Source organism: Triturus cristatus, chromosome 3_1, assembly GCF_964204655.1.
Source record: "Triturus cristatus chromosome 3_1, aTriCri1.1, whole genome shotgun sequence".
NCBI lineage: Eukaryota > Metazoa > Chordata > Amphibia > Caudata > Salamandridae > Triturus > Triturus cristatus.
In genome coordinates, this window is record NC_140583.1 from 34,387,288 (window position 1) to 34,403,820 (window position 16,533).

Genomic DNA, 16,533 nt, shown 5'->3' on the forward strand with positions numbered 1-16,533 from the left:
TAAGCTGGAGCACTTTCTTCAGATACAGAGCTATCCTCCAGGCAATATGTTCATTCTCCAAAAACTAGAATCGGATTCCATGTAGATGCTGTAGAGTGTCGGTGAGAGTACTGAGCCTTGTGGTACATCTCGGGGGCTGGCTGATAGATCAGACAAGGGGTGTTTATTCATATTAGTTGGGAGCAGTTGTGTAGAAATGAGGTGAGCCATTTCAGAACTGTGCCATCTGCTCCGGTTCTTTGTTGCAGGGAGTTCAGAAGTAATTTATGGTCGACCGTGTCGAATGCCGATGATAGGTCTAGGAGGAGGAGGCAGCATCCGTTTGCGTCTAGGGATTTATGTAAGTCATCTGCTATATTAACTGTAAGAGACTGACTTAGCATATGGTGCACACATTTAAGTGAAGCGCCATGCATTAATCTAGGCAACTCTTATGGTGATTAAGTGGTCTTAGAAAGCCATAGAAATCTCTCTAAGTGGTAGCTGTGCAGAGCAGCGTTCAGGCTTATCTTGAAGGAGTGTTAAGCAGCTTGTTTTACCAGTTTAATCAACAGTGTAGATTAGATGAAAAAGAACCATACAGAGTTTATGTAAAAATAAGTCTATTTCTTCTACAACACAATCACTAACACATTGGTATATCTTCTAGTTGGAGATATCAACAATACACATCAGAATACTTCAAAGAAATCAGTTAAGTAGCACAAATATACACTGGTCTATGGGTGGAGACCACCCCATATACTAAAGAAGTGGAATGTAGTTGGGGGAACAGAACTTGGACCTAAGGACTCAGAAGAGCTGGGAGATCCAGGAACCACCCAAAGTAAGTACCCAGGAACCAACCCCACAAAGGCTGTGTGCAGAGTGGAAAAACAACGCATGCCCAATTGGTTGCAATTTTAAGGACCCAGAAGAAACCCTTTGGAGGATGGTAGGTTGGAGAGCCACCCCACCCGTGGATGCCCCAGGAGCCAGGGGACCTGCACCAGGAAAGCAAGGTGCATAGGAGTGTAGTGACGTTAGAACCTCCCGTAGATGACAATGGAAGACTTGGGAAGAAAGGCCTCTGGAGAAGTCTGTGAAGAAGTCCAGTGGAATCCAAGGGTGGATTCTTGTAGAGGTGAACCTGCAAGCAGATGGGACAGAGTCTATGCCACTTGGAGGTGACCAAGAGGCATTGGAGACACAATGCCACCCTTGTCGGAAAGTTCAGGAGTGTTGATAAGGATCTTGTCGCTGCAGCTATGGGGACCAAGCGACACTGAGGACAACCAGGTGCCTTACAAGAGGTGTATCATGTTGGATGTAAGTGTCTAGGTGGTCAGTGTCTAGCGTGACCAGCAACAAACCTTGGTAGCCGCAACTGGTGTGGAAGAAAACAAGATGCAATTTTTGGGGCCTGCACTCTGTGAGTCAAAGGGACTCACCAAGTGCAGGAGAGTCAGAGCAGGCCTCGAGTTAGCGGGGGAGCCCACCAAAGCAGAAGAAGACACTCAAGAGTACCCATGGGCTGAAGGCACAGGAGTCTCAAGAGGACCTCAGGCAGCTCACCAAAGATGGAGGCCCATGATGCTAGGAATGCAGGGAGATGCTGATCTTTGAGGGTTGCAGTTCTGGAGCCTCAAGCTTCCTGTAGCCAGAAGATCTTTTAGAGTACAGAGCCAACAAGTCTTGGAAACGACAAGTCGACGCAGTGCAGAGGGGTTTGGTCCCAGCAACTCCGACGAGGGATACTGTCCTCCAAATTGCAGGGAAGACAGGTCAGGCCTCTGGAGAGCCACAAAACCACCACCTGTGTTGCTGAGCCTCGGGAAGTCTGTAGGATGACAGGAGGAGCAGACCAGTCAGCCTCTTTGCTGTGCCTGCAGATGCAGGGGAGTGACTCCTTCAATCCAAGGGAGATTACTTCAGATGTCTTTGACGCCACAGGTCTTCTGGAGAACCTGAGTGAATCACAGACACAAACGAGGCAGAATACTTGCAGAACAACAATAGTAGGACCAGCAGGAGTCTTCCTTGATGCAGTCTCGGTTCCAGGCAAAGTCCAACGAAGTCCAAGTGTCCAGACAGTCTATGTGTGACTTGATTTCAGAAGTGAGTCTTGTTCCACAACGAATCTGAGGCTCCACCCACGGGGGAGCACTTAAATACCCAAGGAAAGGGTTGGAACAACTTGGAGATCCCTCCCAGGAGGGGCTGGAAAGAGAGGAGGATACTCTCCAGTCCTTTGTCCAGTTTCATGCCAGAGTGGGAACCAAGGGTTCCTGAACTGGTTCAAACCGGTGTTTGTAAGGAGGGCACCAAATGTGCCCTTCGATGCAGTTTGGTGGTGCTTGAAAGCGCCCCCACCCCAGCCCAACACATAAAACCCTATCTGAGAGGTGGTCACACCTCCCTGTGACAAAATAAATATTGTTCTACCTTTCCCCGCTCAAGCTCAGCTCGGCAGCAGGAGGGCAGAAAAATGTCTGTGGTCGGCAGCAGCACCAGCTTGCTGGCAGATCCTGAAAGGCTGTTACCGTGAGTGCAGGGTGGTCCCCTAAGAAGCCCTTCCCCCCAGTATAAATGGATTCATACTTCGAGCACCAGAATCGGTGCTGGTGTATGATTCCAACATGTTTGATACGAAACCAGACCAGGTTTGTTGCAGCCATTGTATAGTTAGACATCTCGCAATGACTGATGTTCACTATGGGCCCGATTCACAGAACTAACTTAAGACAAAATCCTAAACTTACTACTTTTGGTATTCACAGAAGTTAGGATTTTGTCTTAAGTTTGTCTTAAGACAAACTTAAGACAGACTTAAGACAGACTTAAGAAAAACTTAAGACAGACTTAAGACAGACTTAAGACAGACTTAAGACAGACTTAAGACAAACTTAAGACTGACTTAAGACAGACTTGAGTTATGATTTTGTCTTAAGTTTGTCTTAAGTTTGTCTTAAGTCTGTCTTAAGTCTGTCTTAAGTTTGTCTTAAGTCTGTCTTAAGTCTGTCTTAAGTCTGTCTTAAGTCTGTCCTAAGTTTGTCTTAAGACAAACTTAAGACAAAATCCTAACTTCTGTGAATACCAAAAGTAGTAAGTTTAGGATTTTGTCTTAAGTTAGTTCTGTGAATCGGCCCCTTGATGTCTTAAATGGTTGACCGCACTTACAAAGCCTGGAGAACCGACTCCGGGGTTTGTAGGGGTGTCCTGCTCATGCAGGGTCACCCTCACACTTATAACCAAGCACTCTGCCCTCAGGACTGAAGGGCATACCATAGAGGCGGCTTATAGGTTTTAAGTGCAGTGACCTCAAATATAAGGAAACGTATATCTGTTGTGAGAGGTGCAAGCACCATCTTAAACAGGCTGCAATGGCAGGCCTGTAGTCAGAGTTTAAGCGGACTCCTGTGGGTGGCACAATACATGCTGCAGCCCATGAGAGACCCCTGATGCACCTATGCCCTGGTTACCTTAGTACCATATACTAGGGACTTATAAAGGTACACCAGTAGCCAATTGTGGGGGTACCAAAGTACTCACCAAAGCCATTTTGGGAAAGAGAGTACAGATGCTGGCGTCCTGGTTTGCAGGATCCCAGCAAACTACAGTCAAAACTTACTGACACAAGGTAAATAATGGGGGTAACCATGAAAGTAGGTCCTACTTTACTACATTAAGTATAGCTGTTTCCGGGTTGCATCCCTTTCTGAAACCTGATTTGTGAGTGTTTAATAGGTTCCATTAGTGTCAATGTGTTGGGTGAGTTGGGGGAGAACACATTTCTCAAGGATTTTAGCCTGGAAGGAAAGGGTGGAAATGGGCCTGAAGTTGTTGAGACCTTTCGGGTCTGAGCTATTTTTGTTTTTTGCGGGTGGTTGCTTTGGCCTCTTATGAAGCAGTTAGGCATGGACCCGCTACTCAGGGAGCTGTTTATTATCTTGGTCTATAGAAGGGTTAGGGCGTGTTTGAGGCTTGTTGCCAAATGGGCTGGGAGTGGGTCTGTATAGTGAGAAGAGGGTTTGGAACTTGCGATCACTTTGTAGATGTCCTCTTATGGGACCTCCTCGACACCCTTTCACCAGACATCGCCTTCTTTACAGAAACCTGGACCAACGCCTCATCTGCCCCCGACATCGCCAACGCCATCCCCGACGGATACAAGATCCAGAGGAAAGACCGCCCCAACAGCCCGGGTGGAGGTCTTGCCATTGCACCCAAGAGCTTCCTCCTACTCTCTATCTCCACCACCGACTCCATCACCACCCCCGAACACCTTTACTTCCAGATCCAGACCAGCCCTAGAACCACTCTGCACGGCACCCTCGCTTACAGACCCCACGGACCTCGCGCCCCGTTTGTTATGACCATCGCTGACCTCATCGCACCCCATCTTCGCAGGAGGTAACAGCTCCCACTTCAGCCACACCATGCAACCCCTCTGGACAGATCACCACTGCGTGCACTTCAACGTCGACAAACCCACCGCCCCCAAACCGGCACTGCAACCCCCACGAAGGAACTGGAGCAAAATCACAGAGGAACAGCTCAACTCCACCCTCAACCACGTCCCCCCCACCATCTCGACTGACCCTAACAGAGCAGCCAAAGAACTCCACATATGGATCTCCAACTGCGCAGACAAGTTCGTACCCCTACGCAACTCTGACAGACAGTGCCCCAGAAAATCCACCTGGTTCACCGCCGACCTTCAAGAATCCAGACGCACCTGCAGACGTATTGAGAAGAACTGGAGAAACAGCAAAACACAAGAAGACCGCACCACCTACAAGAACCCCATGACGGAATAGCACCAACACATCAGATCCACCAAAAGGACCTTCATACAAAACAAGATCCTCGCCAACTCCAGAACTACAAAGAACTCTTCAACGTCATCCAGGAATTCCCCAAGCCCCCAGCGAAACCACAGACGTCACCCCATCCCAGGACCTCTGCGTAAGCTCAGATCCTACTTCCACCTGAAAATCAAGGACCTCTATGACCACTTCAACGACCAGACACCTGACACCAAAACTGACACCCTCCCCAACAACGCCACCCAGCCTACCATCTACTCCTGAACACCAGTCACCACCGAAGACACCACTTCGACCATGAAGGGCATCCACTCGGGGGCCCCCACGGACCCGTGCACATCTACCACAGAGCCGCCATCGCCCCAGAACTACGACGCGCCATCAACACCACCTTTAAGACGGTCACCTTCCCCAATGACTGGAAACGCGCAGAAGTCAGACCCCTGCTAAAGAAGCCCACAGCAGACCCCACGGACCTCAAGAACTACCGCCCCATTTCCCTCCTCCCTTTCACGGCCAAAGTCACACAAAAAGATCGTCAACTCCCCGCTAACTAAATTCATCAAAGAGAACTCCATCCTTGACCCCTCACAATCTGGCTTCCATAGCAACCACAGCACCGAGACCGCTCTATTTGCTGCCACAGACGACATCCGCACCCTCCTCGGCCAAGGACACACCGCAGCCCTGATCCTGCTCGACCTCTCAGCAGCGTTCAACACCGTCTCCCACCACACACTCACCGCCAGACTCCACGATGCTGGCATACAGGGCACCGCCCTCGACTGGATCTGCTCCTTCCTCACCGGCTGAACCCAAAGAATCAGACACCCACTCTTCCTCTCCGAACCCATGGAAATTAACTGCGGAGTACCCCAAGGATCAGCCCTACACTCTTCAACATCTACATGGTCCCCCTCGCCGCCATCGTCAGACACCACGGACTCAGCATAGTATCCTATGTAGACGACACCCACCTCATCCTCTCCCTCACCAAGGACCCCATCACCACCAGACTCAACTTCCAGGAAGGAATGAAGGATGTCGCATCATGGATGAGCAGCAGCCGCCTGAAGCTCAACTCGGAAAAGACAGTGGTCCTCGTCCTCGGACCCTTCCCCTCTGCATGGGACAAAACCTGGTGGCCCACGGCCCTCGGCAGCCCCCCCACCCTCACGGACCACGCCCTAAACCTCTGCATCGTACTCGACTCCTTTCTCCTCATGAGCCGACAAGTCAACGCCTTCACCGCTAGCTGCTTCAACACGCTCCTAATCCTCTGAAAGACCTTCAAATGGATCCCCCCCCGAATCAAGGAAAACCATCACCCACGCATTCAAAACCAGCAGACTGTACTACGGAAGCGCCCTCTACGCCGGAATCAGTAGGTCACTGCTCCACAAACTCCAGACCATACAAAACACCGCAGCCAGACTCGTCCTCGGCATCCCTCGACACAAACACATCACCCAGCACCTGCCCAACCTCAACTGGCTCCCTTTCGAGAAGAGAGTCACTTTCAAGATACTCACCCATGCCTACAAATGCCTCCACAACACCGGACCCCAATACCTCAACGAGAGAATCTCCTTCCACGTACCCAAGAGAAACCTCCGATCCGCGACCTCACCCTCGCCAAAACCTCACGAATCCGCAAAGCCAGAACAGGTGAAAGGGCCTTCTCCTACATCGTGGCCAAGACCTGGATAGAGCTCCTAATCGACAGCAGACGTGTACCCTCCCTGAACATCTTCAGGAAGACACTCAAGACCTGGCTCTTTGAATGAGCGGAGCTGCTTACTCCCTCCCCCCAGCACCTTGAGACCCTCACCGGTGAGTAGCGCGCTTACAATTCATCTGATTGATTGATTGATTGTGAGTGGGTTGAATGTTTTCCAGATCTTGGGTGCCGGGCAGGACATAGGGCACTGGTTGGGTCCAGTTTCCCATGGGAGAATAGTCTTTGTTTTTGTGGTCAACGATTGTACTGGGGTTATGGCACCCTCCATTATGGATGAAGAGATGCTAGTGGATGTCTACATGTGGCAGTTGCAGAGGAGTTCAATTTTCGCGTTTTTTTCAATAAAGAATCGGGCGATGTTGTCACAACGTTCCCTTGATACCCAAAGAGTATTATTAGTTGGTTTGGAGGTTTGTTTTTTGATGATGTTGAAGAGCTCTGGGGCAGTTTCTTACTTTATATAGCACATTACAGAAGAATGTAGTGTTTTCTTTTTGGATGTGGTTTTTGCATTTCCCACGTTCTATTCCCAGCTGGTAGATGTGAGTAGAGTAGAGGGGTTCCTTCTCCACGGGGCCTATCATCAACTACCGGAGTTAAAATTATCGTCACGTTTGCGTCCGTTTTCGGGCGAAAAGCGGCACTAATTTTAACGCCCTATCAGCATGGGCACTCTAACGCGTGAATCCATGCTGTAGGGCCCATTATCCTTTCACCTCCCCTCGCATCGCTAATGAGATGCGGGGTAGGTGTTCCCGTGTGAAAGACACACGAAATACAGCGGAAATATTTGCTGATAGAGGTTCTTCCTATCAGCAAGGAAATCGCTAACTGGCCTAGCGATATTTAAACTAGCGCTATCAGGCATTATCGCAGGTTCCTTACGCCTGCTATTTTTCCGACTTGGCTATGTTCATAATGGGAGGTGGATTAATATGCTGAGTCCACATCTCCCTATCAGCAATGTTTTTGTGTAACTCTCTTTTTTATCGCAGGTAATCCTTTGATATTGCCCCTCTACGCCGATATTGCCTGGATTTCTATCGCCTCGGCGATGCGCGTTGCTGATAGCGCGGTCACCGGGCGATAGAATCAGGAGATAGGCGGCGTTAATTTTCTGCGCGCTAAACACGGCCAGCGATAATTATCGCTGGCCGTTGATGATATGCCCCCATATTCTTCCAGAAGCTCTTACTTGTCTTCTTTGTGAGTTGAGTTATGTGTTGAAACAGGGTCTTGAGGGAGTGTCTCTGACCCTTTTAATTTCAGTGGGGCTATCAGGTCCAAAGCGGCATTTATTGATGAGTTTTAGTGCAATGTGAGCTCATCAGTTGTCAGGTCTGTTATAATTGGTAGTTAGTGATATATGTTTTCTTCCAAAGTCATTTAACCTGTTTACCGCGGCGTAAAATCCGCCGCGTGCGGGCGTTTCAGTGCGCGGGTGGGGCTGCATCGGCCAACGGACGTGCGCAGCACTACGGAGGTAGTGCTCGCGACGGCTGCTGGCCGACGCACGCATCGAAGGGGTTAAAGGTATTTGGTTAAGGTTTGTGGATCATTTGAGGGTTTTCTGAGAGCCGTTAGGAGGTGTTATTTTTTGGTTGATATGGAACGGTGATGTGATGGTCTGACCTGTCGGTTGGAAGTATGTTGTCTATATTTATCACTTCCTTTTTGGCTATAATGGCATCTAAGGTTTATACTTTGTTGTCTGTCTGTCCCCTGCAGTATTGTGTGAGATCTTCACTGAGTATGAGTTCATTTAAGGATTGGATTAGTGAGCCCTTCTCGTTGTTCCAGTAAAGGTTGAAGTCACCTAGAATTAGGTTGTTGGCATTAGAGTTAGAGCATTGCGTTATCAGATCTGATAGTTGTTCACTGCAGGCGAGTGTGTTTCCTAGTGGGTGGTAGAGGAGGTGAACTTTCATCACATTATTGTCTTTTTGCGTTATGGTGGAACAGAGATATTCAAATGTGGGGTAAGAGAGGGAATTTGCTTTGCCATCTTGATGCTTTTTTATGGATGATGGCTATGCCTACCCCTAGGCTGTCATCCCTGACCTTCTTAATGATGGAGAAACCTGGGGGACCTAGAAGGTCAAGGATAGGAGGATGAACGTAGCCAGGTTTCTGTGATGAACACGATGTCGATATCGTGATGTAGGCTAGATTCTGCCAGCTCTGGAGCATGTTTGGTTGCTGACCAACAGTTAATTGGCATGCAGTTCTGGTGTTCTTGCTGTTGTGCTCCAAGGCAGGAGGGGGGGGCTAAGTATTTTGATGCACTGAGAGGGTGGCTGAACTGCTTTAGGTGGGCTAGTGACTCTGACATCTCCAGTGCTCACCTGGATGCTGGAGGTGGTGGGGTTCGGGGTTGCCGTAGGGTCGTAGGTTTTTGCTAGCTGCATCGCCTCATTCAGTCAGGGACAACTTGGGGCTCAAGGTTTTAAGCCAGTGGGATCGGTTATTGAGATGGGTTGTGTGCCAGCTTATCAGCTGGGATTTTGGTCACCATGTGGGTTGTTTCGAGATGTTGAGGGAGGGAAGGAGTGATTGTTGTGTGTTTTCAGAGTAGTTCTTGAGATCTGAGAGGATGTTGTTGATGCCCTGTGTTACAAGGTCGAGTTGTATTTCCAGGTAAGTGAGATGTTTAGTTATGACATTCGTGTGTATCAGGTTATGAGGAAAGAGTGACTCGAGTTGTCTTTCCATGCAAGTCACACGGTCAGTTATGTCGATCATGGATGAGGGATTCGATGGAGAGAGTGATTGGTGGTTGAGGAGGGAGTTGACTGAGCACATTATCCCAAATTCACATTCCTTCTGCAGTCCCCATGTCTGTGTCACCCAGAGGAAATTTGCTTGTCGAGTAGTATCTTGCGTCATTTGATTAATTAGAAATGCAACGTTCTAGGAACTATGCCCTGAATGGGGAGTACCGAAATGCATTTGGTGTTATATAATCAAGAATAATTGAAGACCATGTTGGTTATATAGTGTGATCTCCTAACACTATACCATTGATGAAGCTCATACCAATGACAAGAATAAAAAGATTGTATGAGCTAATTATCTAAGCTTGAATTCATATTTGTTTAAGAAAAGAGGTTCAATTATATTGATGTAAATTTGGAAAATGTAAACTGTGTGAGTGCTGGTGGGGGCGTTTTGTCCTCTTTAGGAAAATGCATCATTTGGGTTCACACCAGATGGCCAGATTGGGCCGCATATCAACACAAATTCTGACTTCTCCGGGCTGTTTGGGTTTATGCACCACTCTGATTGGGGACCCCAGGGTGTTGGGCCATCCACCTTTTCGATAATGTTCACCTGTTCTAATTTTTTCAGTTCATCCTCCATCTTTGGGAATATATGGAATGCTACCCTGCGCAACAGGCTGGATCGAGTCATCAGCATGGAGGTGTATAAGACAGTCTTTGAGACATCCAATGCCGTCAAATAACGTGGAGAATTCAGACACCAGATCATCCACGCTCCCTACGTGTACACTCAAAGCAAAAGAGGCTAGGTGGAGGTGTTCTGCTGTCCGGCAGCTTAGCAACATTCTGGAACCACTCCTAGTGACATACACTTTGGCAAGTGTTGAGTGAGACTCATGAGCAAACTCCGTCATGAAAACCCCTGCCAACGGGAATATTCACCAGGTTGGATGGCATAGATAACATTGACAGCTCCTTCCATGTTTTCATCATCCACTTCGTCATCTGGGACCCCCAGTGCCTTCATAGCGTTCCCTGACTTGGGTTTCTGAGCTTTCGGGGATGTTGAGGACTGCCACACCTTGGCAAAATGATTGAATTTATGTCATGCTATACATCTCTTCCCTGGTGCAGGGCAGGACCCCTAGTGTTGGGGAATGCCCTTTACTACCATAACACACTTTGGGAGCCGCTGCAGGCTAGGAGCGAGTCTTTTTATTTTCAGTGCTCGTAATTGCCAATGCATTGACGGGTTCTTTCTTCACCTGACGCTGTAGAGTCACTTCCATGTTCATGGCGTGCACTTTAGAGAGTTCTTTGGAGCGTTCCATTGTTAGCATAGAGGCCTTGGGACTCCCCGGGACCCAGAGGATGTTTTCCCTCAGCTTGACAGAGAGACAACGCTGAATGAATTGGCCCAAATCTCATCATCAGCATCCGGCAGTGTGCATGTGCCAGTAAGCCGAGTGTAAAAACTGTCTACCGACTCTTCAGGCAGCTGCTGAGCTTGGCGGAGCAAGCACTGCACATAATCAAGATTTGCTAGCAGCTTGAAGTGCGCAGTCAGGGCCTGTTTCAATGTAGTGTATGTGAAAGGTAGGCCAGCTACTCCAATGGACTTACCCAGTTTGTGAATGGCAGCCCCCCAAAGTGTAGAAGCATGGGACGCCATCTGTCATTCTCCAATGCCACAGCCAACAAAGTACGTTTCCAGCCACTTTACCCAGTCCTTCCATTTTGGCACCTGGGCAGATGAGGGGCCATCCACCACAAGTGGCTCAAGGAGGGCACAGAAGCCATGGTAGCCCGACAAAACAGGGCAGTAGGTGCAAAGGAGCAGGTACAGCAGGACACGCCTTCCACAGCGCAGTAGGGCGAAAATGGCAGACTTCTCACCAAATGAAGAGCCAGGGTGATGGGTGCAACAGCTCACCCTGCAAGAGTAACTTGCCACACCACCAGGTGGGTAAAATGCACGCAGAGTGGGCAAGACAGCCAGTCTGCATGCGACCCCATCCACAAGTACCAGGGCTCTGTATGTGTAGTACGTACCGTGTGTAGGGCACAGGGCACTTGAGCACCAAGCTTGAGGGAGAGAAAATTCAGCACCCAGCAAGGGCCAGTAGGAGAGGTAGCAGTACACAGCAAGGACCAGCAAGAGAGGCCGGGACAGCACACCCAGCAGCCACACACAGAATGTGCCAGCACACCCCACATGTCTAAGCAGCCAGGAGCAATAGGATACACTCAGTGGCCAGGAATACTGCGGGATAGCCTACACTCAGCAGGCAAATTGTGGGCATTTTCCAGGATCTGCGGGCAGGGCAGCCAGGAGAAGCAGGATTTGCTCTGGTGTCGAGAAGACAGAAGGAAGAGCCGCAGCGACCACGGAGGTGAACGTCGCGTCACAGGGACCGCAGTGGTGTCAAACACACACCTGTTAGCAAGTGTTGTGTGTCTAGGCCTCTGATTTGCTGTGCAGTGCTGGCAAATAATTACACGGACACCCAGGTTTACTTTTACTTTCTGACCATGAGGTCCAGGCCCGCCCCTTTTATTACCTTCCTCCAGGACATCACGGCCTACCGTGGTGGCCAACAGTAACACGGTCTGCATTTAGATACTATTCGTTCACTACATGTGTTGGGATGACCCATCATCAACACAGCAGGCGTGTTTGGGTGTTCTCCTGGGCAGGTCCTGAGCCTTGAGTCAGTTGGCGGCCATCTTGTCTGTTAGATCTGATCTCTTCTCAGCTTGGAGAAAGACCAGGCTTACAGCCGAGAACTTCTGCATCGGACTCCATTGGATGATTCTGGGTACACTTAACAGTCTCGTGCACTCTTTGCAGTTTCTTAGGGCCAAGTATGAATATTAAAATTGCCATTTCTAGGTCCGAGCCTGGGAGCTTAGCAGAGGCTTTAGTCGTCCAGTCTCGGCCCAGGCCACGCCACAACAGACTCACATTTGAAGTGTTTAAAATGAGCTACAAGAGGAAATAAACAAGCAGGAGCTATGGAGAGTCTGGCACGTGGCCTGACATGCACCTCTTGCTATTTAATACATAGTACTTTCTAAATGTGTCCCTTGCGTGATCATCGGCTTCAGCGAATGTGGGTGTCTGCACCTATACTGAGGATACGGGGCTCTCACTAAAGCTCTTCGGAGAACTTTTCTCAAAACAGCAGTTTTTTCACCATCATTCTAGTATTCCACACTGGGGAGGGGCACTTTCACCTGTTGATCCTGAAGTCAGGAAAAGACGAATTCATGCTCTTGTGGCAATTCCCTCTCCCCCCCGCCCAAAAAAACCTCAGATACTGGAAGCCGAGGAATAAGGCAGTTCTTTGGCCGGGCCAAATGACGGAGGATACAGGCGTTGTCATCTACCCATCACTTGCCAGTCAAGCTCCTGTTTCTGCAACAAGAAGGGGCAGAAAGAAGTTGAGGACTCAGTCGCTGTGATCGAAAGTTGGGTATCTCTGCTGTTGTTCCGGTCGTGGTCATTACAGGTTCATCCCTCAACTTCTTTCTGCCGAACAAGCCCTGAATATCTCCTTGCTTCAAAGACCTAACCCCTTTTTGATACTCTGACATCACAGCACAACTGTGAAGCCAGGCGCATGATAGTTAGCCTTGAAGAAGGCCCAGACCTGTACACCACAGGGGCCGAAACACATATTGGCTGTCCCTTTGTTTCTTCCTTTTGCTTTTTTCTGTACGATGCCTTTATAGAACTGATAAAACAAAGAGTCACAATAATTAAGAAAAGTCAAGATATGTTTGAAACAATAGAACTTCTGACTAAAACTGCTCCAATGAACGATATGGAATGAACCTAAAATGTTTGTACTGACTAACTCATAACCTTAAACATTGTTATATTGCCTTTGTGGGATTAGGGGTGTAGCACACTTATAGGTTTGCTCTTCTGCACAATGAATTAAAATCCCTCTCTCAGAGACGTAGACCCTGGGGTTTGCCACCCATTTCTTTCAGTACAGTTATACCCAATACCTAGTAGGGTGTGGTATGCTTACTTATATAGTGCACAGTATTCCCGAAGAGGCGCTGAAGCACATTGAGGATGGGTAGCACGCTACTCTGTCGGAGTGCACAGAATTAGTGATTTTGTCATCCACTAGTTACAATAAGGTTATGTTTGCCATGCTGTTCCACTAACTCATGCAATTGTGCAGTCTTATCAAGAATGTTTTGTAAAGAGATTCATATATGGATAATACAGTTAGTCATGAAATTTAAGTTAAATGGACTGATTCACACCTTTAGTAACCTTCGGGCTGATTTAGAGTTTGGCGAGAGGAGGTAAGCCTGTCAGTACGGTGGAATATCTTACTCCTGCCATAACGAGGATCCTCTGCCCACCAAATTTAGAGTTGCCCGCCAACCCTACCGACAACTCAGAACATTGGCAGCCACAGCTGTCATGGCGACTTCATTTATTGTTGTAAAAGTTTAACGGACGGCTCCACCAAACATGACGGATGCCCATCAAACCTTTACAGCACTTTACCTTTTACAAAAACAACTCCTGAAGAAGGAGGTTGTTTCAGGACAAAGTAAAACTAGTAGCCCCCACACTCTTGGAGTTGTCTCCCAAGGTGTGGGGGTCATTATTGTTTTGTTACAGCCCCTCCTGGTGGTGACGATCAGCAAGAGAGGCATATACCACCGTCCACTCTAAGTCGGGCAGACGGAGTTACACACGAACCTCCTATGGCCAGTACTCCATCATGCTGTCAGAGGAGTATGTCAGGGACGGAGTTGGAATAGGCTCTGTTACTAACATACTTAAGGCATGCCTGCCTGTAAATCAGGTGAGGACAACTTCAGTTTGGCAGAGAGGGTACTCCATCTCCGTGCTATCCTCTCTGCCATACTCCAAACCAGCCCCGAAGTCATGCTTAAAGAAAACAGTTGTACAATTTGTTGTAGATGGGCATTGGAAACTGTCACTGTGCATGAACTGATGGGATTCCTAATTCTTGGAAGACACAAGTTTGCAGAGGGAATGTGCTAAATATATGCAACAGACCAGAGAATTATGAGCAGTGGAGACATTTCATAGGTAACTCATGGGACAGAGTTGAGGATAGATGTGGTATTTATTACATGCCACAGGTTAGTTAATTCCAAATACTTCGGGGCTTATTTACATGCCCCTTGTGCTGCTGGTGCATTACTTTGTAAGAGGTTCTGGCAGCGTAGAGTGCAGACCCATATCTACGAGACCGCGCTAAGCCACTTTGTGTGGCTTTTCATGGCCTCGCAGATATGGTGTAAGGCATTGCAGGATAAGGGGGCATTCCATGGACATTGCAGTGGGTTTTCACACGCAACACCCATGGGTTTTGACACATTCCCACATTTACAAGGATCTGTAAACCTGGGAATGCATCACAACTGTAGTCAATGAGGAGAAATGTCTTTATTTCGCCTCATGTTTTCCTCTTTCTATGTCTGCTGTATTCTGCAACACACATAGAAGTAGGAAATCGCATCCACTGATTGTAAAACAATCCTGCCTTCAATGCAGATACCCTTGCACCATGGGGCATGGGTGCCTGCATTGGCACTCTGCTGCAAATTGTGAGCCCGGTTGAAAGGACAGGAATGCACCATAACTCATAAACACGGTGCATCCCTGCCCTTTCAAATTAGCGTAGGGCAGGGCAGCAAAAAGACTTGCGGTGCTGCCCTACGTGAATTATTTGTAAATGAGGCCCATACCACTCTGCCACTTGTAGTTTCACTTTTCAAATGTAGGTAAGTCCCAGCATGCTTAAGACTGTGGCATGGGGCCAGTTGACAGCAGGGCCCTCCTTCTGCTCTCCTTTCAGTGTTCCTTCCTTCTCTTCATGTGTCCTCACATCCACTCATTCCTTCCCCAGATTACGGCCTCGCTCCAAGATTTCCCAAGCTGCGGAATCGCGCGACAAGGAAGACTGTGGAGGGCCTGGCTCAAGTTGGGAAAAGCAAGCGCGATGAAGCGGACCTGGACGAGTACTACTACGATGACCTCCTATGAGGAGTGATGGTGATCTTCTGGTGAAAAGATGTGGCACGGGCATCAAATATCCTCCAGCTGGACCAGGCCTTAGCATCCACCTGGCACCAAGACTGCTCAACTGCCTTCACAGAGGCCAATCAAGATGAGATCAGGGCCCTGGGCAACAGCATGACCAACAGGTGCCACTGTCCTCCATGTTGGACAAAAACAGTCGAGGGTCCCTGAATTACGCAGCCCTTCCCACGGTGACAATTCAAACTCTTAGTAAAAGCTGGGAGGCTCCAAGTCTATATTATCATCGACATTAAATGACATCAATTAGTTGTTAAACTTACAGTCGATTCTCTGGGTTCAGTGTTCTTAAACTTGTGTTTCTGCAATCACAGAAGGGTGGTTTTAAGAAACTTAGGTTCTTTAAAGTTAAGTTGGAATGGAAACACCCCCAGATGTGCAGAAGAAGCACTAAGTTATCCATTGTAGGATTCTAAAAGAGTTAAGACACCAGCAGAACAATCACCTCAGCAGCACTATCCCTATGGTGTTGACACTCTGGAGTGCCCTCCGAAGACAAATCCTTCCGAAGAGGATTGACCTGAGTATTTCCGTCATCACAACTCTAAAGCAGATCCATAAACCTGAGTACATAACAAAAAAGTAAAGCAGTCTTGGTACCGCGGCAACATGGTCGAGAAGCAATGACTGGTTCCACAAGACATGGGTTCTGCACTTGACCAAGGTCTGGTCACCTGGGCAAGTCACCTTATCTTTGCGTACCTTAGTCTTCTAGTGGTGGAAAAGCTTTGTCAGTTGCAAGTTGCGCCGGGGCAACTTGTGACCAAGCACAAAATGTGCATTTGTGGTAAGTGACCCCAATTACCATACAGATTGAGATCATGAGGTTGGAGACACCTGGAAATTGATGATCATTTTGTACGTGCAGACATAACTGCAGGTCCTGAGCTGAGAACGGGCTAGTTGCCATGTGACAGGTTATAGGCGCCATCATGGCAAAATGTTTTCGTAGACGGCCAGCTCTGAAAAGCCATGTCATAGAATGTATTTGATCTAATGCTTCAAGATGGATAACCATTTGATGAAAATTACTCATAAAATGTCTTTTTGTCAGAACTGCTTTTTTCATGTTTTCTAATTGTAATTGTAATTTATCTTGAAAGTGGGTTGTCTACAGTGGGTTTTCTACATGTACTGGTTAGATCTTTTTTCCCTTATCAT

At 48.2% G+C, this 16,533-nt stretch overlaps 1 protein-coding gene across 1 annotated transcript in view; it reads left to right on the forward strand.

Moving 5' to 3' along the window:
- The window catches only part of FREY1 (Frey regulator of sperm-oocyte fusion 1), a 61,762-nt gene extending 46,098 nt beyond the window's left edge, over positions 1 to 15,664 (forward strand). Inside the window, exon 3 of the mRNA XM_085646277.1 lies at positions 15,182 to 15,664. Within this exon, the coding sequence (XP_085502403.1) occupies positions 15,182 to 15,318 (137 nt within the window). The 3' untranslated portion in view covers positions 15,319 to 15,664. The remainder of the gene's footprint in view (positions 1 to 15,181) is intronic.
- The last annotated feature ends 869 nt before the right edge of the window (positions 15,665 to 16,533 follow it).